At 53.3% G+C, this 26,768-nt stretch overlaps 1 protein-coding gene across 1 annotated transcript in view; it reads left to right on the top strand.

Moving 5' to 3' along the window:
• XKR6 (XK related 6) overlaps nucleotides 1-26,503 on the top strand; it is a 267,697-nt gene extending 241,194 nt beyond the window's left edge. The window contains exons 2-3 of the mRNA XM_052645305.1: nucleotides 10,587-10,783; nucleotides 25,433-26,503. Of these exons, the coding sequence (XP_052501265.1) occupies nucleotides 10,587-10,783; nucleotides 25,433-26,397 (1,162 nt within the window). The 3' untranslated portion in view covers nucleotides 26,398-26,503. The remainder of the gene's footprint in view (nucleotides 1-10,586; nucleotides 10,784-25,432) is intronic.
• The last annotated feature ends 265 nt before the right edge of the window (nucleotides 26,504-26,768 follow it).

Here is a 26,768-nt window from a genome sequence, read left to right as displayed (position 1 = left end):
TCCACGGTGGGCACAGCAGCGGTTCCAGCTCCCAGCAGAGACCCACAGAGACTCACAAGGCTGGGTGGGGCCAGCGACGGGCTTGCTCACTTGCTTAAGAGAGAAAGGCAGTCCCTTGTTCATTCAGGACTAGGGACTTAGCAAGCCAGAGAGTGAGGCTTGAGGACGAGTTGGGGGCAGATGGGGAGGCCGGAGAAGAGCAGGGAAGAGGGCTCCAGCTTCTGTTCTGGGCTGTAGCTCCTGGACGCCCCCTGTGGACACTCCAAGCTGACACAGAGCTTGGAGAAGAGAGGGGTTTTCCTTATACCTGACTGGGGAGATTGCGCTCTACACTTCCCAGGGCGCAAAGATTTGACTAGCAGGCTGACCAGTTGGTTCACTCATTCATGAGACAAACACGGAATGTCCACCAGGCGTCCAGCAGTGTGCCATGCACCAGGTGTGCAGAGATAAACCCACACCTCAAAACTTGGCTCTTTGTCCTTCTGGGAGCTGATGAGAAACAGAGAGCGTTCCTCCAACATGTACGTTTGCAAAGGCGTTTTGATTTTTTAAATCAGGTGTCTCGCAGAGTCTCAGAGAAGAAGCAATCCCTCGGGCCCCCCTGTGCCAGTGGGGAATTGAGGCGGGTGGGGTGCTTCACACCCATGCTCTGAGGGATGCTGAGGCCACCTTGCCACCAGCACCTGACACCCAGGAAGATGACCAGGTGACACCCAGTACAGCCACCTCCCTTCCCTGAAGCTTTGGGGGTGCTTTCCCCGTCATCTCCCTGGGTCCCCGCTAAGACATGCTCTCTTAGATGCGTGCCCCAAGCCGGCCACCACTGCTCAGCTGATGTTAGACTCTGGAGAGCAGGGCTAAAAATAGTTCCGATTTGATGCGCTGCTCCCCGGGACTGAACCGGCATCTGGCCCCTCCACCTTCCCTGGGAACTGAAGACGTCTCAGCCGGAGTGGGGGGAGTGGAGGGGTGGGGGGCTTCCAGGCCAGCCAGGCAGTGGAAGGTTCCAGAATCCATCCTCACACTCAGAGAGGGCCCAGAGCCCTCAGCTGGGGCTGTGTTGCTACACTCTTCCCAGTGTGCCAGCTTAGGGACCCCGTGAGCCGCCCACATCGGTGTTTGGGCAGTGTGAGGGGGTCCTCGGCTACGACTTCTGTGCGGACACCCATGTGTATATGCCCAGGTGGGCCCTGGGTGCACCGCGCTGTGCCTGTGATACACTGGAAAGACAGCTTCAGCCCCTCTGCTCTGTGAGCTGTGGGCCTCTGACCCCGCACAGCCCCTGAGCTTCACTTCTCTCTGAAGCTGTCCAGAGAGGGCAGGAACCAGCCTCATCGTAGTGGTGTCCTGCCAGGCTGGTTGGTAGGTCCTCTCTTGTCTGTGGCCCAGGTCATTCTTGCTTTAACTGTTCTCCTTGCACCCGTTCTGGCCATCTGCCCTGGGGAACATGTATGTTATGAATTTGAAGGTGGTGTTGCAGCCATCTCTTGGTCAAACGAGACCATCAGAGCAAGGGATAAATGTACCATAGCACCCTCTGCATGGATGCTTACCGTGGTGGGGTAGGGGCAGCGGCTGTACAGCAGCTTAACCCGGGGGTTGAGATCTAGCTGGAGAGGCCCCTGGGTCTGTGACTCCAGTACGGACGGGCTGTGAGCAGGGAGGGGCCTCTAGGGGTGGAAACCAGGCATGTGGCGCAGCTAATCAAATCAAGGCTGAAATCTGACTTTCCAACCTGGTGTGCTATGTAACCCCTCTGAGCCTCAGTTTTCTGATTCTATAAAACGGGGCTAGTAGATGACCTCATTCATAGAATTGAAAGTGAAGTGGGAGGAGAGGGAAGGGGACATGATAAGGAATAGAAGGATGTAGCGTCTCTGGGTTAGAAGCACTGCCTCTGGAGTCCAGTGCTTGGACGAAGCTGGCGGCCGCGGCCCGGGACTTCCTCTCGCTTCGGTTTCTTCATCTGCCGATGATCGTGACGTTCTTAGGTTAAATGATGTAATATGTGTAGAAGGTTCACACTGTGCCTGTTATGTAGGAAGAACCCCACAAATAGGAGCTATTACTGTACTGAGGACCCAGCATAACAGGGGTGGGGAAGGGAAATGCTGTGACCTGGGCATGGAGTGAGGCACGTGGGGAGAACTGGGCCCTTCGGGGATGTTGGGGACAGCAGAAGCCAAGACACGGAGACGAGCCCATGCCGGGAAGGCCTGGGACTGGAGGCCAGCAGGTGCGGCCAGGGGCGGGGAGCACGTGTGTGCGGGGTGGGGCGGAGGCAGGAGGTTGGATACCACACTGCACAGCCACGAGGGAGCCCCCGGGTTACTGGATCCAGGCTAGCCTCGATTTTCCTCATCTGTAAAAATGGGAATATCGGTATCTGGCAGAGATTAGGCAGGCAGGCTGAACCCCGATCCTGTCTGCCACAGCTTGGGTGCCCCCCAGATCTGTGATGGCCTAGGAGAGCTTGAAGGACTCTTCTCTGTACTGACCTGGGGCCCCAGGGAAGACTCTCAGGGGTTCCCACCTGGGCATAGAGTCAGTATCCTACAGGTGGGAGCACCCCCTTTTTGACACCACAGCCCTGGAGCCCCCGTTAACGCCTGGGGACCCAGGTCAGCTTCCATCCTGAGCAGGTGACAGACCGCAGACCAGCGAGGTTCCTGCACAAGCGCCACGCAGCCCAGAACCCTGAAACCGCCCACCGTGCTTTGGGGGCACAGCCAGCTGGCCCTGGGCCCCTGGGATGCAGTCAGCGATGCAGAGGACGCACGGGGAGGAGCCCCTCCGCCTAGAAGGAGGCGCCCGATGGGAGTGCAGATCAGGCATCATCATGACAGCTCTCAACGCCTTCACCGCGACCGCAAGCCAGGCTTCCCCGATCTGCCAGGCTCAGGTGGAGGTGAAGCAGGACAGGTGTGAGCAGGGCCAGGGCTGCACAGTTCAGGTGTCAGTGAGCTCGGGGGTGCGTGCGGGTAGCAGCTGGCCCAGTCTGTCCTGGATGTCGGGGGCAGGACTCCTCCCACGATGACAGCCCTGCTTCCGCTCTCCCGTCTAGTGGCTGCAGCACCTTCTCTCTGGCGATTCCCGGCTGCCAGTGGATTCCCACTTCTACCCAGAAGTGATGTGCTTTAGCCTTTTCCCCTCTGCGTCCGTCCTCTGAGTCAGCTGCGATGCCAGGGGGCAGGACCCACCCCCTCAGGGATCCCCGGTTGGAGCCTGTTGACACCAGGATATGGTCATGGGCCACGGGGGTCTGTACAAGCGAGGGCCTGGGCTTGTGCAGCGTGTTCGGGTGCATGGCAGCGTGTGCATGTGTGTCTTGCTGCATAGGACACAGCGTCTGGCTGTGAGGTTGCGTGACCTTCACGTGTGGTTAGCATGTACACACGTAGCGGTGTGTCCCCATTGTGAGTGCGGCGTGCATGAGTGTCTGTGTGTGGTGTTTGTGTGAAGCGTTTGTGGTGGTGGTGTTGGTGTGTGCGTGTGCCTGTGAGAGACTGCTCCACGCCCACCCACGACGAGGGTCACCATGCCCCCGGAGGCATGGGCTGCTTGTGTTTAAATAGTACAAAAATATAAAAGTGTTTTTAAATTGATGTATAAGTCACTTACAGTATTATGCTAGTTTCAGGGGTGCAGCAGAGTAATCCGATGTCTTTGTAGATTATACTCTGAGCAAAGTTACTACGACACACTGACAGTATTTCTGGTGCTGTGTGTTCATCCCTGTGACTTCTTTACTTAACGCCTCATAGTTTGTCCCTCTTAATCCCCCTCCCCTGTCCTGCCTTCCCCTAAGGGAACTCGTTTAAGTGGCATGTGTTTTTTTTTTTTTTTTAATTTCAATTTCCAATTGTTCATTAGTAGTCTATAGAAATACATTCATTTTCATACGATGACCTTGTATCATGTTGCTGTTCAGTCGCTAAGTCAGGTCAGACTCTTTGCAGCCCCGTGGACTGCAGCACATCAGGCTCCTTCCTCCGTCTCCCTGTATCATGAGACTTTGCTAAACTTGCTAATTAGTTCTGCGAACCTTTTTTTTATTCCTGGGGATTTTATCCAGATAGTCATATCATTTACAAATAGGGACAGTTTTACCTCTTTCCTTGCAATTAAAAAAAAATTTAATTGATTGATTATTTTTGGCTGCATCAGGTCATGGTTGTGGCTCAGCTGCCTCACAGCAGATGGAATCTTAGTTACCTGACCAGGGATCGAATCTGCGTCCCCTGCATTGGAAGGCAGATTCTCAACTGCTGGACTGTCAGGGAAGCCCCTTTCCTTGCACTTTGTATAATCTTCTTTCTTTCCCCTGACTTACTGTACTGACCAGGACTTCTAGTATGATGTTAAATAGAAATGGTGAGTGTAGACGTTACTGCCTTGTTCCTGATCTTAACATCTTCAGTCTTTATATCATTAAGTGTGATATTAACTATTAATGTTTATAGATGTCCTTCATCTATGTCAGGTTAAGAAAGCTCTTTTCTATTTCTGGTTTGCTGAGAATTTTTTAAAAAAATCATCCGTGGATGTTGAATTCTGTCAAATGCTTTCTTTCTGCATCAGTTAATGTAGTGTGTGGTTTTACCTGTTAATATCATTAATTGCATTAATTGATTTCTGAATACAGAATAAGCCTTACATTCCCCAAATATACTCCAGTCGGCTATCAAATACTATTCTTTCTGTATATCACTGAATTTGATTTGCTAGCATTTCGTTAAAGGTATTTGCATCTGTGTTTATAAGGGATGGGGCTTCCTTGATGGCTCAGACAGTAAAGAATCTGCCTGCAATGCACTAGCCCCAGGTTCTGTCCCTGGATTGGGAAGATCCCCTGGAGAAGGGAATGGCTACCCACTCCAGTGTTCTTGCCTGGAGAATCCCATGGACAGAGGAGCCTGGCAGGCTATAGTCCATGGGGTCGCAAAGAGCTGGACATGACTGAGTGATTAACACTCTCACTTTTATAAGAGATATTGTCTGTAGTTTTATTTTCTTGTGTGGTACGTGTCTGACTTTGATAGAGTAATGCTGGCCTCATAAAGTGAATACAGAAGTGTTCTCTTCTCTTATTTTTCTGGGGGAAAAATGTACAGAATTGATGCTGCCCGTATTTCTACTTTCAGTGTTTAGTAGACTTTTTCTCTTAAAGATTCCCAAAGCTTCAGGTCCCCCCAAACCTAGACTCAGCCCTGTTTGGGACTTTGAGGGTGAGTTGCCTTCCACAATAGAGACTTCACAATGTGTCATAAGAAGCAGCAGGGTACTGTAGGCCCAGACAGGTGAAATTATGCAGCCTCTTGCTTCTAGCTTCCCTTAGCTAACTGCCAGTGGGGCAACATAGTTTGGCCAAGACCTCTGATGGACCTCAATCATGACTTGCTGTGTGACTTTAGGGAAATCACTCAGCCTCTCTGAGTCTCAGATGAACCAAAGAGGAAAAGATGACAGATATGTCTCCTTCAGAGTGCGCTATAAAAGGTAAAAATGTGCTCAGAGAACTAGAGAGTTCTCCTGGAGGCATAAGGAACTTTAAACAGGTCTGTGGTTTATGAGGTAAGGGGAGGAGACAGCCTTGGAAGGGGAATAAGGAGAATGGGCTGAAGGGAAGACAGGAGGAGAGCCCTTTGTGGGGGGTCAGTAATAGGTGCCATCCTTGGCCTCTGGTCTCCCGTCTGTTCTCACAGGCACTGCCTCATCTGAGTCCCCTGAGGCCCTCTACGGGACCACGATAACATGCATCCATCCATTCACCATGTCCTAGGGTCCTCCTCTGGGCCAGGCATTGCACAGGCGAGAACACTGAGGCTCCATGAGGGTAGGAGGTGCAACACAGCCAGGAACAGAACTGAAAAAGAACCCAGATGTTAGCGGCAAACCATGGTTTTCCACTGTAGTAAAAGCAAGCAAGTTGCACTCAGTTCAGAAGGAAGGAGACAACTAGTCTACCTCATAGAGCTGTGTGCGTGGGAACTCCAAGCACTGCTGGCCCCAGTGCAGACTTCTGGGCTTGCGGCCCTCCTCAACCCCTTACTGAGCTGGGTAAACCGAAGCACATTTCATAACCCTGGTGCTTCGGTTTACCATCTGTTAAAGAGGGGGTAACATTGCAACCACCTTATACAATTGTTGCAAGGATTAAGTAAGCTAAGTTAATAAATACAAAATGCTCACAGCAGTGCCAGACACATATGAGCGCCACACAAACACTGGGTGTTACTTGTCAAGAGGCTTGGCCATTCTTTAGGCTCTGAGAAGCCGGAGAAAGATGGAGTTAATACAAGGATCCTTCGGCCTAGCGATCCTTCGGCCTGCCCCTCTGAGATGGGTGAACTGCCCAAGGTCGAGCAGCCCTGCAGACCTCACACCAGACACAGGCTTCCTGAGTCCTCGCTCCACAAGGACGGCTGCCTGCCTGCCTTTAGATCCGTGCCTTTCATGATCCAATGTTCTTAGGAGAGAAACAGTGCGACAGCGGGTGACACAGAATCCAGGTGGAAGCCAGTCAGGAGGAGGAGAGTTGGATGTTTTTCCGCCAAAACCGCCTTTCTCGGGGAGGTGCGCTTTCTGGCACCTGCCAAGGAGAGGGAGAAGGGAAGGGAACAGCAGCCACCTTGTGTCCTGCAGATGCTTTCTCGTGGGGACATGGCATTTCTGGGACTGCCCCCCGGCCTGGCCAGACGCCCCCTTGCACCCCATGCTGCCGCATTGAAAGGTGCAGGCCTTGGGAGGCTGCCGGCTGGGCGTGAGATCTCGGTGCGGAGGAGCAGCCTTCCTGCGTGGCTTAGGGTCTGGCGCCACCTTGTGGCCATGGGCCACGGCTGTCTTTGCACAGGGCTGACAGCTTAGCAAGAAGAGGCTGCTGGCTGGGCTTCCCCAGAGGTCATCAAGACCCCACTCTGGATTCTATAAGGCCTACCAGGGACCCCGGGACTTGAGGACAGAAGAGGAGGGTGCAGGATCCAGAGATTGGGTGGAAGGCCCTTGATTGGGAATGTTGAACTGGACTCTGATGTGGCTCCTACTCCAGGTGGCAGGCTATGTGAGCCGGTGTCCCAGGAGGCATGATAACCAGTTTTGGTCTCAGACTTGACCCCAGTGCACACTGGGCTTCAAGCATCTGTCTGCTTACGGGTGGGGAGTGGCTCCGGTCCTGCCCACTCCTACCTTCATCTCCCGTATCTTGGGATGCTACCACAGAGGCAAGCTTGGTTTCTCTGGCAGATGTTATGGTTGAACCAACGTGTTCTGGGCTCGTTGTCTTCCATTTCTCTGGCCGTGCTGGACAGAGGGGCTAGTGGCTTGGGGAACAGGGGCGCGGAAGGGCAGAGCAAGAGCTCCCTTTGCCCTGGCGAGGCTGACCTGCGTGAACCTGAGTGTTGGTGTGACCTCGCCTGGGGACCTGATTGCATAGATAGGCTTGGGTTATGAGACGTGATTGTTCCCCCATTGGGCCCCCTTGTGAGGCTGGGGGAGGTAGAGGCTGTGGTCTGCGAGAGTAGGCCTGAGAAGGTAGAGCTTTGTGGTCTGGCCCCTGAGGGAGTCTGTGGCCCCCCGGCACTGTGCGCTGCAGGTACCACATCTGAGTAGAGAAGAGTTTAGGAGCAGAGAGACCATATCCGACCTAGGGGACCCAGGGCACCAAGGCTCTCCTGGCCACGTGGCTATTCTGGGTGCCCTGCGGAGCCTCTGGACTCGAAGCCCTGCTTCAGCCCCTTCACCAGGGCACCCTCGACCCCTCCTGCCCTGTCTCCCCAGGCCACTGTCCAACCTGATCCAACGGCCCCCGCTGCCCGGGGTCCTGGAGTCCGGCTCCCCAGCCCCTTCCAACTGCTTGGGAGCACGCGTCCTTAGAGTGGGCTCCCCCGCCCAGCCCACTGCTACGGTCACCTCGTCTAGTCGGTCTCCTTCGGGCCCGCAGTTCTGACATAGCTTCCCTCTCCTCTGTCCCTTTCTCTCTGTCTCCTCCAGAGCTCTCTGTCCGTCTCCCTTCTCTCTGTGCACGGGTCTGTTTCTTTCTCCCTGTCTCTCTCCACCTGTCTCCATCTCTCTCTGTTGCCGTCTCTTGTGTCTCTCAGTCTCTGCCCCTCTCTCTCAGTGGCCCCGTAGCTTTCCAGGTCAGCTTCAACAAGCAACCCACCGGGCACCCCCTCCTTCCCTTGGCCTCTCCCCCTGGTCCGGTGATTTTGGGAACTTACAGACTGAGGCCGAGAGAGAGGCAGTGACTCATGGGAAGCGGCGCAGCCAGTGAGCTACAGAGCCTGGAGCAGACGAGGATTCGACGCCCTGCTTCACTTCAGAGCTTCTGTTTTGCCAGGTGGTAACCAGAGCTGCCCCGCAGGGCATGACAGGCCCTTCGGGACACGCCTGGCCCGCGGTGGTGCCCGGTGGGGCTGGCAGCCGTGCACTGTTCACTCCAGCCTGACACCATTCCTGTTCCAGCGCCTCCCTCCCCGAAGTTTCCTGCGGGGCTGTTCTCCACTCACCGCAAGGAGTATATATGCAGGAAATAAGGCGTCCCTCTCAGCCCCCTCCCGATGGGTCTTCTTCGAGGTCTTTTCCATAGGTAGGAGGCCCACCAGTTTGGACTTACATAGGAGCATCACTGTAGTTTTGTATTATTTTGCAAATGTAGGCTTTCTCACCTCTGCTTCTAAAGCACGGTCTGCTGTGAAATCCACGTGAGGTTCCTGGGCAATGCCCACCTTTCCCGTTGCTTCAAGGAGAGGGGTACAGAGCCCTTCTCTGGGAGCCTCTTAGAAAGTCAGTGTACCTGGCAAGTGGCCTGCCTTTGCAGTGCTGTGACAGTGCTGTCCTGCAGGGGGGGACTCAGCCCTGGGGGACAGGAGTCTTCCTTCTTCCACAGGGCCCCCCGGGGGAGAGTGTGAACAGAGACAAGCTCACGTGTCCATGAGAGACAGACAAGACACGAGAAAGTCAGGGAGAGAACCAGCGATGGGGCTGGGGGGCCGGCAGGGCCCAGGAGCCGAGGGAGGGGTGGGATTTTTTTCTGAGCATGAGAGGAAGTCAGGGAGGGCCGTCTGTGATTTTGACAAAGTGCCTTGGCTGCTGGGCGGAGAGAGGGTTGTTCTGGGGGCAAGAGTGGGCCCTGGGAGGCCAGTTAGGAGGCTTCTGCTCTGATCCAAGAGAGAGGGGGTGATGGCGGGGACCAGGCTGGCAGTGGCGATAGAGACAGACCCCCAAGTGGGCCCCTGATGGGGTGCCTGGGGACAGCAGGGACCATGTAGGGGGTCAGCCACGCTCTCAACCTCTGTGATTCTGGCTTGGTGGTTTAGGAGACACATTCCCAAGGGATGGCCAGGAACGCACGTGTTATTCTGTCCTGTTATCTGTGACCCAGATTGATCCTAACGGGGCCCACTGTGCTTTCTGAACCTTGCTTTGGTCCTGGCGCTGCCAGCTCCTCTGGGCTGGGCTTGGCCCCAGAGGCCGCTGGCTGAGTCTGGCTTCTGTGTGTGCTAAGTTGCTTCAGTTGTGTCCGACTCTTGGTGACCCTATGGACTGTAGCCCGCCAGGCTCCTCTGCCCATGGGATTTCCCAGGCAAGAATACTGGAGTGGGCTGCCATCTCCTTCTCCAAGGCATCTTCCCAAGTCTGGCTTTGATGATGTTGTCCATCCTCCCCTTGTTGTGGCTTGGAGAAAGCGTCTACGGTTTAGGGAGAACTGCAGCGGGCACGGGGGCTTTCTTCCGAGGGCCTGGACCCACGGCCAGCACTTGGATCATCTCCCCAAGCGCCCCATCAGCCTCATGACGCTGTAACTCCCCTATGGCAAAGAAGAGTAGCAAAGACACAGAGCTGGGGTGGTGAGTCCAGGCCCCCAGAGCCACGCCCTCCACCAGCACTGCCCCCCCGGCCCTGTGGCCTTCCCGGAGGGAGCGGGGTCCATGTGTTTGTGTGGCTGAGTCCTGGGCCACACCTTGATGGAGGCGCCACTGTAGGCTCCCCCTAGCGTGGAGCGGGGCACACACGAGTTTTGGGGTCCAACAGCCTCGGCCAGCTCCTGGTGGCTCCCGCATCCACCTCTGCAGCCTGTGCCTGGGAGCCCTGCCTGCCTGTCCCACATGGGTTTACTTCTGCCTGTCGCCTGGGACCCAGGCCACACCCGGCAGCCCACCAGTGATTCCTCAGTAGGAATTTCATAAATGCTAATTCCTTCCCCTCCTCCTCCAGAGAGGTGGAAGCCCTCCTGGAATTTTCCCCCTGGGACCCTGGACTTGAGCGGGCCCACCTGCGGTACTTCCTTGGCAGGCCTGCAAGGCCGCTGGGTCCCCCTCTTCCATTTCTCACTGTATAGATGAGCAAGCCGAGGTGGGGGAGGGGACAACTTGCCCAGGCCCCCTTCCCCGGCCTGACCCCACCCCACCCCACCCTGAAGCCTCAGTACCTCATTCGTGGCCTGGGAGAACCCCTAGAGCTGGTCCAAGCACCTGGAAAACCTCAGAACCAAGGAGGGGCGGCTGGTTTGCCCTGGAGGGGCCTGGCCCTTCCAGAACCCCCGCCCAACCCATGCCTCTCTCTGTGTTCTGTCCCGTCTCTCGCAGGTATATCCGCACCATGTACCTGGGGATTCAGAGCCAGAGGCAGAAGGAACACCAGCGACGCTTCTACTGGGCTATGATGTACGAATATGCAGACGTTAACATGCTGCGCCTCCTGGAGACCTTCCTGGAAAGCGCCCCCCAACTGGTGCTACAGCTCTGCATAATGATCCAGAAGAGCCGCGCCGAGACGCTGCCCTGTGAGTCCCCCCACCCCCGCCCCGGGGCTGGGGGCCGCCCTCCGCGCACACTCCAGGGGCGTCGCCCGTCGGATCCCCGAGTCCCCGGCGCCGCATCTCTGCGCCCCCGTGTGCGCGCCCGTACGGCCGCCGTCACGTGTGCGCTTGCGCGGCCTTCACGCGCGCAGAGCAGAGCAGAGCCGGGTCTCCCGTGTCCCTGGAGCGGCAGAGCGGGGGGCCTGGGTCTCCCAGTCCAGGGAAAAGGCCCCTTATCTTGGCGCTGGCCTGAGCCGCGGCATTTGCACACACCGGATGAGGGAGACAGCAAGTGCCCCGTGTCACGCGGCATCAGCGGTTTTAGACATTCTTGAGCCGTGGTGCTTCAAACGCGTTTACAAAATGCAGAAGCCCCGTTTATAAAACAGGCTGAAGCAGCTGTGTTCTAGGTAGATGGTGGGTGGGGGTCCAGAGCCCAGGGTATCCTGCCCGCCGACCCCACTCCGGGCCCCTGCGGCTCCAGATAGTCTCCAAGCGCCCAGGGGCTGGTCTGGACACCACTGGTTTCTACAGCAGCAGGAAGCCTTTGGGGGCCACCCGGCGACCCAAGAAGCCCTTTCTAGGTGGGACTCCTCTGGTCAAAGCGCACTGTCACCCTGGGTTGCTGATGTCAGGGCAGAGACCAGCCTGCAAGTGTCCGGGTCATGTCAGAACTTATTTCAGTGGGGCTGGAGTTCTGATTGGGGCAAAGGTCCAGGGTAAGGAGGGGCTGGAGATCACGATGCTTGGGGGATACTGGGGACATTTCATCCTGGGGAAGATGTAGGCTGTGTGAACCCCAGCATTTGAAGGGATGTAGGGGAACCATGATCGTTCCAAAGAGCAGGAGGGAGCTACCAGGAGATGGTTATCAATTCACCGCGTGGGAGACATTTCAAACAGCGGGAGCCATCCAGAGACAGAGAGACTGTCTCAGGAGATAGTGAGCTTCCCGTCATGGGAAGCATTTAAGCAGAGATGTTGCTAAAGGGACTCAGTGCAGAGATTCCTGACTCCAGAGGATGTGAGTGTGTATGATCCACAGTAGCAAGACAGCTGGGGCAGAGGGTCCCTGGCCACTGGGGCTTGCGGCCTCCTGGGTCCTTGCCTCTGGGCCCCTGGCTTCCCAAGCTGCTCCAGTGGGCCCTGGGTGTCACCAAGTCCACAGGCACCTGTAGGGCACTCTCCAGTGGGATCCCCCCTTGCTCCACACCATCTGGAGAGGACAGCCAAGTCTGCAAACTTGGAAGGGGCTTGTTGGTGACGTGGACGCTGTGCGTTCTTGCAGGGCAGCAGCCTGGAAAGATGGGGCGACTCCCCCTGCTGCTTGACAGCTGTGTGACCTATGGCAAGGTACTGAGCCTCTCTGTTCCTTAGTTTTCTCATTTCTGAAATGGAGATAATATTGGTACTTACCACAGAGGGTTGTTCTGAATATTTTTGACATGATGAATGTCAAGGGCCTCAGGCAGCATCTGGCCATTTTGTTGTTGGTGATGGTAGAATTGGACCACACGTTACTAATGGCATCATGGCCAGCTGGTGGCCTTTGGTGACACCTGTCCACTTGGCAGCATTAATGCTAGTAGACGCTTAGGTAGATTGCTGTTTTTGTAATAGGTGAGTTTTCCATGGATCTTGCCAGATACCAGCCTCTTCCACTTTTTCTCCTTATGCCACCTCTCCACCTTTGATTCCTCTTTTATAACTGGGTTAACATTACAGTAGTCAGCCTGAGAGATGGATTCGTATCCAATTTACCCGTAAAACTGGTTGTTTTTGTTAAGTCGCTCAGTCGTGTCTGACTCTTTACGACCCCATGGACTGTAGCGCAGCAGGCTTCCCCATCCTTCACTCTTTCCCAGCGTTTCCTCAAACTCGTGTTCATTGAGTCAGCGATGCCATCCAGCCATCTCATCCTCTGTAGTCCCCTTCTTCTGCCCTCAGTCTTTCCCCCATCAGGGTCTTGCCCAGTGAGTTGGCTCTTCGCATCAGGTGGCCAAAGTATTGGAGCTTCAGCTTCTGCTTCAGTCCTTCCAATGAATATTCAGGGTTGATTTCCTTTAGAATTGACTGGTTTGATTTCCTTTCAGTCCAAGGGACTCTCAAGAGTCTTCTCTAGCACCACAATTCAAAAGCATCAATTCTTTGATGCTTATCAATTCAAAATACAATCGTAGTGGTAATATTAAATCATGCAGATATTATGCAGATATTATAGGCGTTCCTTTGTGGCTCAGCTGGTAAAGAATCCACCCGCAATGCGGGAGACCTGGGTTCAATCCCTGGGTTGGGAATATCCCCTGGAGAAGGGAAAGGCTACCCACTCCAGTATTTTGACCTGGAGAATTCCAAGGACTGTATAGTCCATGGGGTCGCAAAGAATCGAACATGACTGAGCGACTTTCACCTTCTCTTTCGTTTAAATATTTTGGTCATTTGGAGTCCTCCTTAAATCAGATGTCTCCGGTCAAGTTTAAATAAAGATAAAAATTATACATTTTACCTGGTAACATATGCCATTTTTCACTGGTAATGAGCCTGGTGTCCGCTGGGAGCTTCGAGAGTCTTCCTGGCTATGGCAGGGATGGGGAGGCGTTCCCGCATGGTGAGAAAAGTCCACCAGAGCTGTGTGTAAATTCCATCTCCGCCACTTACTGGCTTTACAAGTTGATCTCCTAACTGGGCTTCTTCGTCTGGAAAGTGGACATAATAACTCCTCTGGGTGGTTGTGAAGGTCTAGTGAACTGCACGTGACCGTCTACAGCACTTTGGCGGGTGTCTTACGGGTACATGACACAGTCTTCCGGTCCACAAAGATGCTTTCAGTCAGGCGCCACACTGCCTGCAGAGGGTAACAGGGAACATAACAGAGGTGGTCCAGGCCCTCATGAATCTTCCACTCTCTCTTGGAAGACATAACAGGAGCAGTTAGATAGCCAGCATATTGTGGCAAATGCTTTAAGCAAACAAACATGATGCCAGGACTGCAGTACCTGGGGTGGGGTGTGCAGAGAGCTTATCTGTGCAGGGTTGGGCTTCCCAGCTGGCACTAGTGGTAAAGACCCCGCCTGCTAGGACAGGAGACATAAGAGACATGGGTTGGATCCCTGGGTCAGGAAGATCCCCTGGAGAAGGGCATGGCAACCCACTCCAGTAGTCTTGCCTGGAGAATCCCGTGGACAGAGGAGCCTGGCGGGCTACAGTCCACGGGGTTGCACAGAGTCAGACACAGCTGAAGCGACTTAGCACACACACATCAGAGAAAGCTTCTCTAGAGAGTTGAGACTTAGCCTGAGTATAAACGATGAGGAGGAACCAGCTATGGGAGGAGCAGAAACAACCTTCCCTGCAGAGGGAATTGTATATACAAAGGCCTTGGGGTGGGAAAAGCCTGCCTGATTCTAGAATATGACAGGACTCAGCATGGCTGAGGGTCAGCAGTCAGGGGAAGGAGAGTGATGTGGGGGAGGGTGGAGGGGAAGGCGTGGGCCTGACAACTTGGGTGTGTACCAAGTGCAGTGGGAAGGGTTATGTAGGAAAGCTATGTGATCAGATTAGTTTAAAAAAGAATAAAATTATTTGCCTGCACGAATTTTAGTTGCAGCATGTGGGATCTAGTTTCCTGACCAGGGATTGACCCTGGGCCCCCTGCATTGGGAGTGCAGAGTCTTGGCCACTAAAACACTGGAGAGGTCCCAGATTAGCTTTTTTAATTTTATTTTTTTATGTATTTTTGGTTGAGATGAGACTTCGTTGCTCCCCAGGCTTTTTTCTAGTTATGGAGAGTGGCTTCTCTCATCTCAGAGCACCGACTCTAGGCACTTCAGTAGTTGCAGCTCCTGGGCTCTAGAGCACATGCTCAGTAACTGTGCCTCACAGCTTAGTTGCTCCAGGGCGTGCGGGATCTTCCGGAATCAGGGGTTGAACCTGTGTCTCCTGCATTGGTGCCAGATTAGCTTTTAGAGAAGATCCCTTTCCTGGTGTGCAGGGAGGAAACCAAGAGCCCAGAGCAACTGTTAGAGGCAGCTGTGGGGCTCCAGGGCTGAAACGATGGGCTTGGAGTGCATGGAAGAGGAAGCCAAGTGTACGGATTGGCAGGCAACTCTGGAGCAGAAATCAACAACACCTAGCAGGCCTGGGGGAGGTGGTGATGGAAGGAGGCTGAGATGGGGTATGTTGAGATGAAAGATGCTCTCTGGGGATCGGGTTGAGTCAGCAGCTCTGTCGCCTTTCCCGACTTTGGGGGTTTTCTGATGCTTTTGGCCGGGGTGGGGGAGTGCCCCTCGCTTCACCCACACAGTGCCTGAGCCTGCCTTTTGGGATTGAGCCCCCACTGAGGTGGTGTCCTTCTTATACGACTCTGTGACCTGTTGTTCGCAGCCTCCCACCTGCCACGTGTCAGGCATCTGCTCTGCTATAGGCAAGATGCTGTGTCAGGAATGGGTTTGCAAACACACCTGTCCTTCGGTGGGTATCCTTAAACATTGGTTTTCTTTTAGACGAACACTGAACTCTTAAATAGGCCTCTGTCTTTCCATCCCTTTGGTGTTAACCTCCCTAATTAGTTTTCTTCTTCGTCGTCTTTTTCTTTTTTCTTTTTTTTTGAGCTGCCCCCGTGCATCATGTAGGATCTTAGCTCCCCAACCAGGGATCAAACCTGGATCCCTTGCACTGGGCGTGTGGAGTCTTAACCACTGGGCCACTGGAAGTTTCTGGTTTTTTCTTTCTTAAGCTCACTTGCTGGCTCCTCTTCTATCAGAAACCCTCCCGCTTCACACTTGCTCCTTTTTCCTGCAAGAGCTGATAGGAAACTCCACAGAGATGCAGGTGTCCATCCGCTTTCTCTGCTGCTCCTGCCTGTGCCTGTTGGAGGAGGCGTCAGCTCCCTCTCCTGATCAGCTGTCCCTTCTGCGTGAGGACCAGTCAGCTCCCTCTCCTGATCAGCTGTCCCTTCTGCGTGAGGACCAGTCAGCTCCCTCTCCTGATCAGCTGTCCCTTCTGCATGAGGACCAGTCTTCCACGTTCCCCTTCTCAGGGGAAGGAGGGCCAGCTGTGTGGTTGGTTAACCGGCCCTGCTCGCCCTCCTCTCCCCATGATCAAAGATGACCACCTCTCTCCTCTTGGGAGATTTCTTTTCTCTAATGTGAAAAGTGCTTTCTCCAGTCCTGCTTGTATGGACATCGGTTGTTATCCTCCAGATCTGGGTCACAAAAGCTGATTGCGTCCATGCTCAGTCGCTCAGTGTACAGAGGTACATTGCCTGCGTCAGACTCTTGGCAACTCCAGGGACTGTAGCCCACCTGGCTCCTCTGTCTGTGGGATTTCCCAGGCATGAATAGTGGAGTGGATTGCCATTTCCCCCTCCAGGGGATCTTCCCAACCCAGGGATCGAACCCATGTGGTCTACGGTCTCTGCATTGGCAGGTGGATTCTTTACGTCTGAGCCACCTGGGACTCCCCAAAGTCGGTTACTTGATCATTTGCACTTGGGTAAAGCTGCTGCCCAGAAGGTGGCAATTATGTGGTTGTATGGCCTGAAGGTGACAGATCTGAGCTTTACACCAACCTGTGAATTTCCACTGCGTCAAACACCATCAGGTAATGGATCTCCTTGCACAAAGTGATGGGGAGTTTTGGTGCCCCGATCCTCTGTGATGTTGGCCACCGCCTGGCCTAACCCTGATGGTTAGGAGGGGTAGCCCCCTCCTCCCTGACTCCCCACCTACTGTCCCACCCACCCCCCGCCCCCGCCCCGGTGCTGAGCTGGAGCTAGCTGCTGGCTCTGATATTCCTGGGCTTCGGGCCAGACTGATACAAAGATCTTCCAGCCTCCTGTCTGGACTTCAGGGTGCTCATCCCACGACTGTGTCTTCACCTCCTAGAATAATAAAGGGGAAGATGTGTGCTTCCCCTGGCTGCCTTGCATCTTCACAGATAGCTGCGATGAAGAGGGGCATGCCTGCCTTCTGCCACCAGAACACAGACTCGGCCTCTCTCACTTCCCTGGAGGAGGATCTCTCTCTAGCTGTTTCTGTCTCCTTCTGAGGAGTCACCCCTCCTCTCTCCCATCAGATACTGTGCTTGCTGTCTACACACAGAGTTCCCTGAACAACGAACTCCAGCTCACAGCCCTGCTTCAGCTCCCAGTGGCTTCTTATCAAACAGAACATTAAAACCTTACACTCTTAAACAGAATCTGCAAGGATTTTAAACAGAGACATGACACTTTCAGTGCATCTGTGTAACTTGACTTTGTATCCAATTCTGAGGACTTTTGGCTGAGGTTGCCCCTAACAACAAGCAAGAGAAAAAGAGAGTAGAGTTCTTTGGTTTTTTTTTTTTTTTTTAAATTGTGGTAAGAACAAGTGAGATCTACCCTCATAACATATTTTAAGTGCAAAAGAAAGTGCAGGATGTACATATGAGGAAGAGTCCTTAAAGCAGTAGGAAAGCTATGAGAAAGGCAGGGTAAATCAATTTCATTGGCTGCACAGTCGTAAAGAATCTGCCTCCCAGTGCAGGAAGCACAAGAGACAGAGGTTCCATCCCTGGTTCAGAAAGATCCCCTAGAGGAGGAAATGGCAACCCACTCCAGTATTCTTGCCTGGGAAATCCCAAGGACAGAGGAGCCTGGTGGGCTACAGTCCATGGGGTCGCAAAAGAGCGACTAAACAACAACAGTTAGCACAGATGAAATAACAGTTGGCCACCTGAGCATGTTTGTGCGTCAAATGCTGTAACAAGAGGGACATCGAGCAGGCTGACCAGCGGTGCTTCAAGGGGGAGGCTCTGAGAGCTGCCAGTTCAGAAGCCTGAGCAGTAACTGTAATGTGACCACTTATTCAGTAACTGTTTGCTAAGCACCTACTATGTGCCAGGCATGGTTCCAGGAGCTGGGGGCAGATAACAGTAATAAAACAGACAGGAAGCCCTGCGCTCATGGAGCTTATGTGTCTTGGAGAGAGAGGTGGACAAGAAACAGAACAAATATTTTGTCTTCTGTATTAGAAAATGGTAAAGAGGGCTCTAAAGCTGGAAAGAGAGCCACAGGGGAGCAGAGCTGTGCCCAGCGTTCAGTAAGGGAGCAGGAAGGGGACCTCTGAGCAAAGATGTAGAGCAGGGAGGGAGCCAGCCTGCAGGTCACTGGAGGTACAAGCACCGGAGGAGGGCATAGCTAAACGCAAGGCCTTGAGCTAAGAAAGCCACCCCAGTGTTTCGGGAGCAGCCAGGAGGCTGGGAGGATGGGGCATGATGCCCCATTGCATCCATAGCTCAGCCCTGCCCAAGGTCTTGTCAGCAGAGCATCTTTTCTTCTTCTTTGTTAAAAAAAAAAATATTTAAACAGCTTTATTGAGATACAGTTTGTATACTGCACAAGTCATTCATTTGAAGTATACAATTCAATAGCTATCATTCTGGGAGCATCAGAGCTTTGAGTCTTGTCAGCTGTTTGCCCCTCAGTGAGGGTAGATTTACCAGGACTTTTCAATGATGGCAGACGGCTGCCTTCACAGTGTGCTCCAGGCCCACCAGAATTCTGGCATTCATGAGGCTTCTGCCAGGCCAGCTGAGTGGCTGACATTTGTTCTAGAATCTCTAAAGCCTGCCTTTACCCAGCTGGCAGAACCACAGTGCTCTCCTGCTTCTGTGAGTGGATTAATATCACCAGACCATGGGCCAGGAGCAGGGCATAGACCCTGAGGTCTTGGGCACCGTCAATGGGAGCTTGCATGTGAGTCCATGGGAGAAGGGGAGCTACTGGAAGCTTGTAAGCCCAGGGCACTGGGGCCTTTGGAGCTGGAGGTACTGGGTTGGAAGCTCCCTCACCAGCAGTTTGCTGATGTTGTAGCAGTTTTAAAAGACAGATTTTGTTATTGTTTGGGCATTTCAAGGCCAATAGATCAGGAGACAGCTGCCACTGAAAAAATCACTTGTCACAGATTTCCCAAGAGGCCAGCATGCCACATCATCGTGGGGGGCTTGGGATAGGCTAGTCTGAATAATATCAGAAAACTCTGGGGTCCAGGGCTGTCCCTGATTGTCTGGTACCTGGCCCTGAGGTGATTAGGACACATTAAAAGTGGCCCAGAGTGTCAGGGCCCAGTGAAGGAGGTGTGAGTTCTGGACTGGTTGGTTTGTATATGAAAAGCACCTCTTCTTTTCTATTTCTAGGAATTTGCTAAACCTGAGAGGGGTGGTCCCTCCAGGATCAGCATGGCCCCAAAGGGGAGCCATCAGAATACAAGTACACGCTTCAAGCCTTAAAACTAGACAAATCCTTTTACCTCCTGGCGCCTTGGTTTCCTGTCCTATAAAATGGGGGTACCAGTAAGCATTTCAGGGGATTATTGTCAGGATTAAAGGGAATAATTTATGCAAAGTGTCTGGCACAATGCCTGCTGTATTGGGAACTCTTGGTGGGTATCATTCCTCCTCACCTCTGCCTTCTGCCCTCAGGGTTTTCTTCTGAAAGACACACACATAAATGGAAGCTCCCCGGGAGTTCTCTTTTTCCGCTTTCAGGGATAATGGTGGGAGGGTGAGACAGCTGGTGGGCTCATTTCTCCATCAGCCCCTTTGAGAATCAAAATACCCCTGCGATTTTGCACATGGTTTCAGAAGGACCAGACCAATTGCTGCCCTGCCCTTGAGGGGCTCACCTGCATCAAGGTGAGAACATACTTAAGGAAAAAGGGAAGGAGTCAGAGAGTGTATGGGATGGTGAATGACACTAACGTGGGAAGTACGGCCTGGAACTGAAGCTCCAATACTTCAGCCACCTGATGCGAAGAACTGACTCTTTAGAAAAGACTCTGATGCTGGGAAAGATTGAAGGCAGGAGGAGAAGGGGATGACAGAGGATAAGATGGTTGGATGGCATCACCAACTCAATGGACACGAGTTTGAGCAAGCTCTGGGAGTTAGTGATGGACAGGGAAGCCTGGCATGCTGCAGTCCATGGGGTCGCAAAGAGTCGAACACGACTGAGCGACTGAACTGGACTGAAGGGCTGGAAGGCGGGAGGAGGTACTGGGAGCTGCAGTGCGCAGTGTCTGGCTGGCGATGGCCTGGCTGAGAAGGCAGGCTCTGGTAAAAGCCTTCGTGCAGTGACCCTTGGGGACCTGGGAAAGGGCCATGCAGGTGCTGGACAGAGCTGGCACACGTGTCCTGTGGTGGGACTGCGCCTGGAGCACGTGGGACAGAGCGGATGTGAGGAGCTAGCTGGAGGTGACTCAGAGCAGCCAGGGCCTGTCCTGAGTAGGGCCCAGGATGAAGGCCTGGCAGCATGACAGGAACTTCGGTTTGAGGCCATTGGAGAAGGGGGCGCTGAGGAGCGTGAGCGGGGACTGGGCAGGGTGCACTCATAACTCAAGGCGGTGTCTTGAGAGGCCCGCAGGCCTTAGAAGGACCGAAGCCTTAACTCTGGCCGAAACGTCGTGTCAGCCACCCGAGGGTGACCGTACTGGGTTTAAGGGTCTCCCCAGTCAAAGATGTCCAACTGACACTTGTGCCCGTCATGCTCCGTTTCATTGGTCTTGAGGTATGGACGTCCTCTTTCTAGAAACCTTAGATGCTTAGTCTGGTGATCAGAGCCCTGAGACCCAAGCCTTTCCCCGGGGGTGGCCCGCCAGGAGGCCCTGACTTAGTGACCTCCCAGCTGGTGAGGCTGGACTCAGGTCTCCCAGTGGGCCATCCGCACCCCACCCCCCACCCCTCGTGGGCTGCACCAGGAAAACGAGCAAGACATGAAGGTCACTGCCTGGAACCCGTCATGGCTGAACGGGGAGTGTTCACCAGTCTCCAGCCTGAGCTTTGAAATGCAGAAGGTGATGGAGCTGTAAGTGGGAGGGATCATAAACATACCCAGCCTGAGCACAGTGTGGGCTTGGGTCTCGGCCAGGGTCATATGCTGACTTTGGGGTTTACCTCGGGCCAGACAGAAATCTTCCAAGTGAACCACTGCAGAGGGAAAGCCCTGCACCCCCTCCCTCTGTAATGAAATACGTGGCAGGCCTTTGAAGAGTGATCACTTAACAGGAGGAGAGTCAGGCCTTTGAAGAGTGAGAGGCAGGTCTTTGAAGAGTGAGAATCAGGCCTTTGAAGAGCGATCAGTTAACAAGAGGGGAGTCAGGCCTTTGAAGAGTGATCACTTAACAGGAGGCAAGTCAGGCCTTTGAAGAGTGAGAATCAGACCTTTGAAGAGCGATCAGTTAACAAGAGGGGAGTCAGGCCTTTGAAGAGTGATCACTTAACAGGAGGCAAGTCAGGCCTTTGAAGAGTGAGAATCAGACCTTTGAAGAGTGATCACTTAACAGGAGGGGAGTCAGGCCTTTGAAGAGTGAGAGTCAGGTCTCTGAAGAGTGAGAATCAGAGCTTTGAAGAGAGATCACCTAACAGGAGGGGAGTCAGGCCTTTGAAGAGTGAGAGTCAGGTCTTTGAAGAGTGAGAATCAGGCCTTTGAAAAGCGATCAGTTAACAAGAGGGGAGTCAGGCCTTTGAAGAGTGATCACTTAACAGGAGGCAAGTCAGGCCTTTGAAGAGTGAGAATCAGACCTTTGAAGAGTGATCAGTTAACAGGAGGGGAGTCAGGCCTTTGAAGAGTGATCACTTAACAGGAGGGGAGTCAGGCCTTTGAAGAGTGATCATTTTGATCACTTAGGAGGGGAGTCAGGCCTTTGAAGAGTGAGAGTCAGGTCTCTGAAGAGTGAGAATCAGGCCTTTGAAGAGTGATCAGTTAACAAGAGGGGAGTCAGGCCTTTGAAGAGTGATCACTTAACAGGAGGGGAGTCAGGCCTTTGAAGAGTGAGAGTCAGGTCTCTGAAGAGTGAGAATCAGAGCTTTGAAGAGAGATCACCTAACAGGAGGGGAGTCAGGCCTTTGAAGAGTGATCATTTTGATCACTTAACAGGAGAAGAGTGATCTCAGCTAATTCTGGTGGTCGCCTCTTTCTTTGTGGCTTGCGTGTTCCTTTCCTGAGGAAGGTAGAGGAGAACTTGGATTTGGTTTTCAGCTCCTTTATCAGGGGCCTCTCTCAGATACCCGTGAGTGCTGCACTTCCTGTCCACACTCCAAGAAAGGCTTAGATCCTTCACTCCCAGGGCGCCCAGCCCCTTCTAAGCCCAAATCTGAAGTACAGTCTCTCCGTACAGTGGCTACTTTTTAAGGCCAAAGAGTCTGAGTTTAAATCTCGATTCTACTTCTTGATAGAAATGGCTGTCTTCTTTCCGTGTCCTCGGGTGGCCTTTCTTCTGTATGAGCACACCCCTGGCATCTCCATGGGCCCAAGTGATCTGTTCTCATAAGGTCATGTTGGATCAGGGCCTGCCCCCATGACCTCATGTTAAATTCAGTGCCCCTTTGAAGGCCTGTCTCGGGATACAGTCACATACTAAACTCCTGGGGGTTAGGACTTCAACCTAAGACTCTGGGGGGAGGGGAGGAGATGGAGACGCAGCCCATAGCCAGTACCTACGTCATAGTGTTCTTCTCAGTAAGATTCCTGCTCAATGAATCATAGGTGTGTTTTTTCCACTAGGATGCCTGTTTCCTGTGGGGTGAGTGGGTTGAAGTGAGGGGTCTGTGTAGCCGCTGAGGATATAATGTTTAGTGATCTACAGCTTCACCAGGTTGGACATGGACAAGGCAGAGAGGTAAGATGTGGGCCGGACATCAGCAGACCCGCAGACCCCCAGGCGAGTGCTAGCGCTCAGTCCTGCACGTGACCGTCTCCCGAACCTCTCCTCGTAATTCAGCAGTGATGTCTTATGACATTTGGGGAACACAACATCCTAGAGAGGACTTCCAGAAGCACTGACCGTGGACTGAGGCAGCAAACAGTTTGGCTCAGAGGTGAGTGGTCTCTGTAACACCCTGAGGCCACCCGAAGGAACAGATCTGGAAGCGGCGTAGGTGACCCAGAAGCTACACTGACGACAGAGGATTGATGTGGCTTCACCACATGCAGCCAGTGGACGTTTGAGTTCCGGTTTGCTAGTTATGTGGCATGGACGGGGCTACTGTCACAACACGCCAAGCAATGAAATCAGGACTGTGACAGCTGAGGGCCTGTCCTGCTTCTGCACCCCAAGTTTGTTCGAGAGCACACTCAGAGACTGGATTAGACCGCGCTTCAGCAAAAGCTAAACTGCCTTTTCTTACTTCATGAGCTCGGCACTCATGCTTTTCTGTGGACAGGGGAAGTAATACATTTTGCTTTATTAGAAGGAACAGGAAAATCAAGCCTTCTTCCCATGCAGCTGCTGCAGAACTTCCCTTTGATCACTGAGGGTGGAAGCACCCCCAAGATGCATCCCTTTTAGTATCAAGAAAAAGTGATAGTGTTCACTGGAAGCGAGGTGACGTCACAAAGCTTTCTGAGGATGCTCTGGTGTCTGGTAATAAGCCTGGCATGTTGCCTGCCCTCCAGAAACCAACAGCCCAAGTCATGTGACTCCCAAGGGGACCCATCCCCCTCCCAGCCCCAACTCCCAAAGGACAGGCATGCAGGAGGCTCAAAGGTTAGCAGGACCACTGTGACATGGTCATAGACACCTCGTGGCCTCAGGAGAGGCTGGTGGAAATGTTCTGCGTGACAACAGGCAAAACAGGACACACATGAGTACTGTGTTCAGAACTTTCCAGAAGAGTGATAGAAGCATTGGGAGGCATTTTCAACATTGGCTTCGATGGAGAAATTGGGATCATTTCTTCTGTTTATTTTCCGCATTGGTTATGCTCAGAAGAGCCATGCATACTTATTGTAATAGTTACCCTTTCAGGCTTTTTCTCTGCTTCCACCAACAAGATCGTTTTTGTTATCAGACTCTGATGTTCTGCTAGCTGCAAACCAGCACAGCTTCTAGAAATGTTGGAAAACAGGGGGTGAGGGGGCTGGGAGAGGAAGAACCCATGCAGGGTAGGGTGTGGGGAGGGTGGGAGGGTAAAGCGACAGAGGACTTTGATCCTTCACTGAGGTTGGGAGAGGAGTGGAGCGGTGAACAGGGGCTGAGGGGAAAACAAGCAGAAGGCTGGAGTTCTGGGCCTGCTGCTTTAGTCTTAAGAATAGAGCTTCTGGATCTGACCTTGGAGCTGAAGAGAGAAAATGACCAGGTGACTTTGATGCCAGCCTGGAAGAACGCCAAAGGGAAATCGTGGAAATCGTGCTCTGGGGCGGGGGAGCTGGATCTGATTAGGAGATGCGGCCCTGGGGCAGTATTCAGGACTCCAGCTGAATAGAGCTGGTTTAGTTCTGGAATTTGGGGAGAGAGGGAAAACAAAAGCTGCTGCTGGGTAGACTGAGATGATGCTTGGAGGAGCAGAGGCGTGATGGGGAGTCTTGCTCCAGAGGGGATTCATGATGACGTCTGACTAATGGTTGCCTGCTGGTGGGTGGATTTGGAGAGACTCTGGTCACTGTTTAATGTGTTCAGTTTGACTGAGTTACAAATAGCAGATAGGCAGCGCCCTAAATAAAGCTGCTGTACAGGGATTCAAATATCGCTTGGGATCAGACACGCTCACCTGCTTGTTGAGGAAACTTGGAGGGAAGAACATGCAGAGGCCTTGGAGAGCTCACCATGCTAGGGAGGGGCAAAGAATCCCCAAAACCCGAGTTACCCTGCTCCCTCCCATCGCTGGAGGGAGGCAGAGAGGGACCGGGCTTCACCGTCAAGGCTTTAAGGAGCCGTGAGCAGTGGTTGGAGGCAGAAGGCAACAAGCTCCATGGGGAGGCCAAGAGTGAGTGAGGAAGTAGCCCAAGAAACACAAGCTGTCCTGGTCCTTGATCAGAGTGGCCTTAGGGAGTGGGCATGTAGCTGTTGTTACTGTTTAATTGCTCAGTTGTGACCAACTCTTTGCAGCCCCATAGACTGTAGCCCACCAGGCTCCTCTGTCCATGGGATTTCCCAGGCAAGAATACTGGAGTGAGTAGCCATGCCCTCCTCAGGGGATCTTCCTGAGCCAGGAATCGAACTCAAGTCTCCTGCATCGGCAAGCAGACTCTTTACCGCAGAGCCGCCAGGGACGCATGGGGAGCGGGTGAGAAGACGCCCAATGGGAGAAGAGCCTTTCGAGGGCTCCTTGGGGTGTTGGATGAGCTTATGAGAAGGCAAAGGGTGACTCAAGCACCTTCTGAGAGGAGAGCTGTGCAGCTTGGGGCAGCGAGTAAGCTCTTGGTCTTCACACCCCATAATCCCTTCCGCTGGCTCCTCTGAGAACACAGCCTGCTAGTGACAAGGACATGGACCCCACGGTGAGCTTATGATTTCTTACAATGGAAACACATGTGGTCCCACCCACAGCAGAGGTGATGAGCCAGCCAGGCGGTCCAGGTTCCCCAACCCCTTGGCAAAGCACATCAGCCTCCGCCTGCAGCTGTGGATCTCCAGAGGTTCTGGACTGGGTTATTGACACGATTTCACAGAAGCTGTCAGCTTAGCGAGCAGCCGTGGCCTCCAAGCTTGGTTCCTGATGCTTTGCTGCTTTCCCCTCCTCCATTAGGTTGCAGTGTGTGTGTGTGTGTGTGTGTGTGTGTGTGTGTGTGTGTGGGCGTCTCCCTGGCCCGGCAGCCCTGCAGTGCCTGGCAGTGGACGTCCCCAGTTTTGACTGTGTGGGTTTGTGTCTTTCCGGCAGGTGTCTCCTCTGTGACTTCCCTGATGTCCCTGGCTTGGGTGCTAGCCTCCTATCACAAGCTGCTGCGGGACTCCAGGGACGACAAGAAGAGCATGAGCTACAGAGGGGCCCTCATCCACCTCTTCTGGCGCCTCTTCACCATCTCATCCAGAGTTATCTCTTTTGCCCTCTTTGCTTCCATCTTCCAGCTCTACTTCGGGATCTTCGTGGTGGTCCACTGGTGCGCCATGGCCTTCTGGATCATCCATGGCGGAACAGACTTCTGCATGTCCAAGTGGGAGGAGATCCTCTTCAACATGGTGGTAGGGATTGTGTACATTTTCTGCTGGTTTAACGTCAAGGAAGGGCGGACTCGATATCGAATGTTTGCCTATTATACGATAGTCTTGACCGAGAATGCTGCCTTGACGTTCCTTTGGTATTTTTACAGAAACCCAGAGACCACTGACTCCTATGCGGTGCCAGCACTGTGTTGTGTCTTTATTAGCTTTGTGGCTGGGATTGCACTGATGCTGTTATACTACGGCGTGCTGCATCCCACGGGGCCGCGAGCTAAGATCTTTGCCAGCTCCTGTTGTGCCGAGCTGCTCTGGGGCATCCCTTTGCCCCCCGATGTTGAGCCCATGGCGCCTCAGACCCCTGGGTACCGGGGGGCCCAGGTCACGCCTACCAGAGCCGTAACGGAACAACAGGAGGACCTCACGGCTGACACTTGCTTGCCCGTGTTCCAAGTGAGACCCATGGGGCCCGCTACCCCGACGGGGCGTCCTTACCTCCCAGAAGGGCCCCTCATTAAGATTGACATGCCAAGAAAGAGATACCCAGCTTGGGATGCTCATTTTGTAGACAGGAGGTTGAGAAGGACTATTAACATTCTGCAGTATGTCACGCCCACCGCGGTGGGCATCCGGTATCGGGACGGACCGCTCCTTTATGAGCTGCTACAGTATGAGTCTTCGCTCTGAGAGCATCCTGACCCAAGTTGAGAAGGGGACCTGAAGTGTGGTTTGCGGTAAAGCCGCCTGCAAGAAATATAACCCTCCCTTCCCCCAAAACACAGAACACCACCACCACCACCACCACCACCACCACCACCAATGCTCCAAAAAAAAAAAAGAAAATAATAAGTCACAACCCCTTCAGATAAGCTTTCTTTCCAGTCGCTGTATGTATACAAAGATATTCTCTATGTTTTGTAAGTAAAAACAAAAAGAAAACCTTTCTTTTGTTTTTTACACATAAGTAACAGTATTGAAAAAAAAAAAAATCCCACACTATGGTTTATAGGGTGGAAAAGGAGCAGTTGTCTCCACTCCAAAAGAAAAAAACACACACA

The sequence above is a fragment of the Budorcas taxicolor genome, chromosome 8, assembly GCF_023091745.1.
Source record: "Budorcas taxicolor isolate Tak-1 chromosome 8, Takin1.1, whole genome shotgun sequence".
In the NCBI taxonomy this organism is placed as follows: domain Eukaryota; kingdom Metazoa; phylum Chordata; class Mammalia; order Artiodactyla; family Bovidae; genus Budorcas; species Budorcas taxicolor.
The sequence above is the reverse complement of the archived record's forward strand: the minus strand, read 5'-3'. Positions and strand labels throughout refer to the sequence as shown.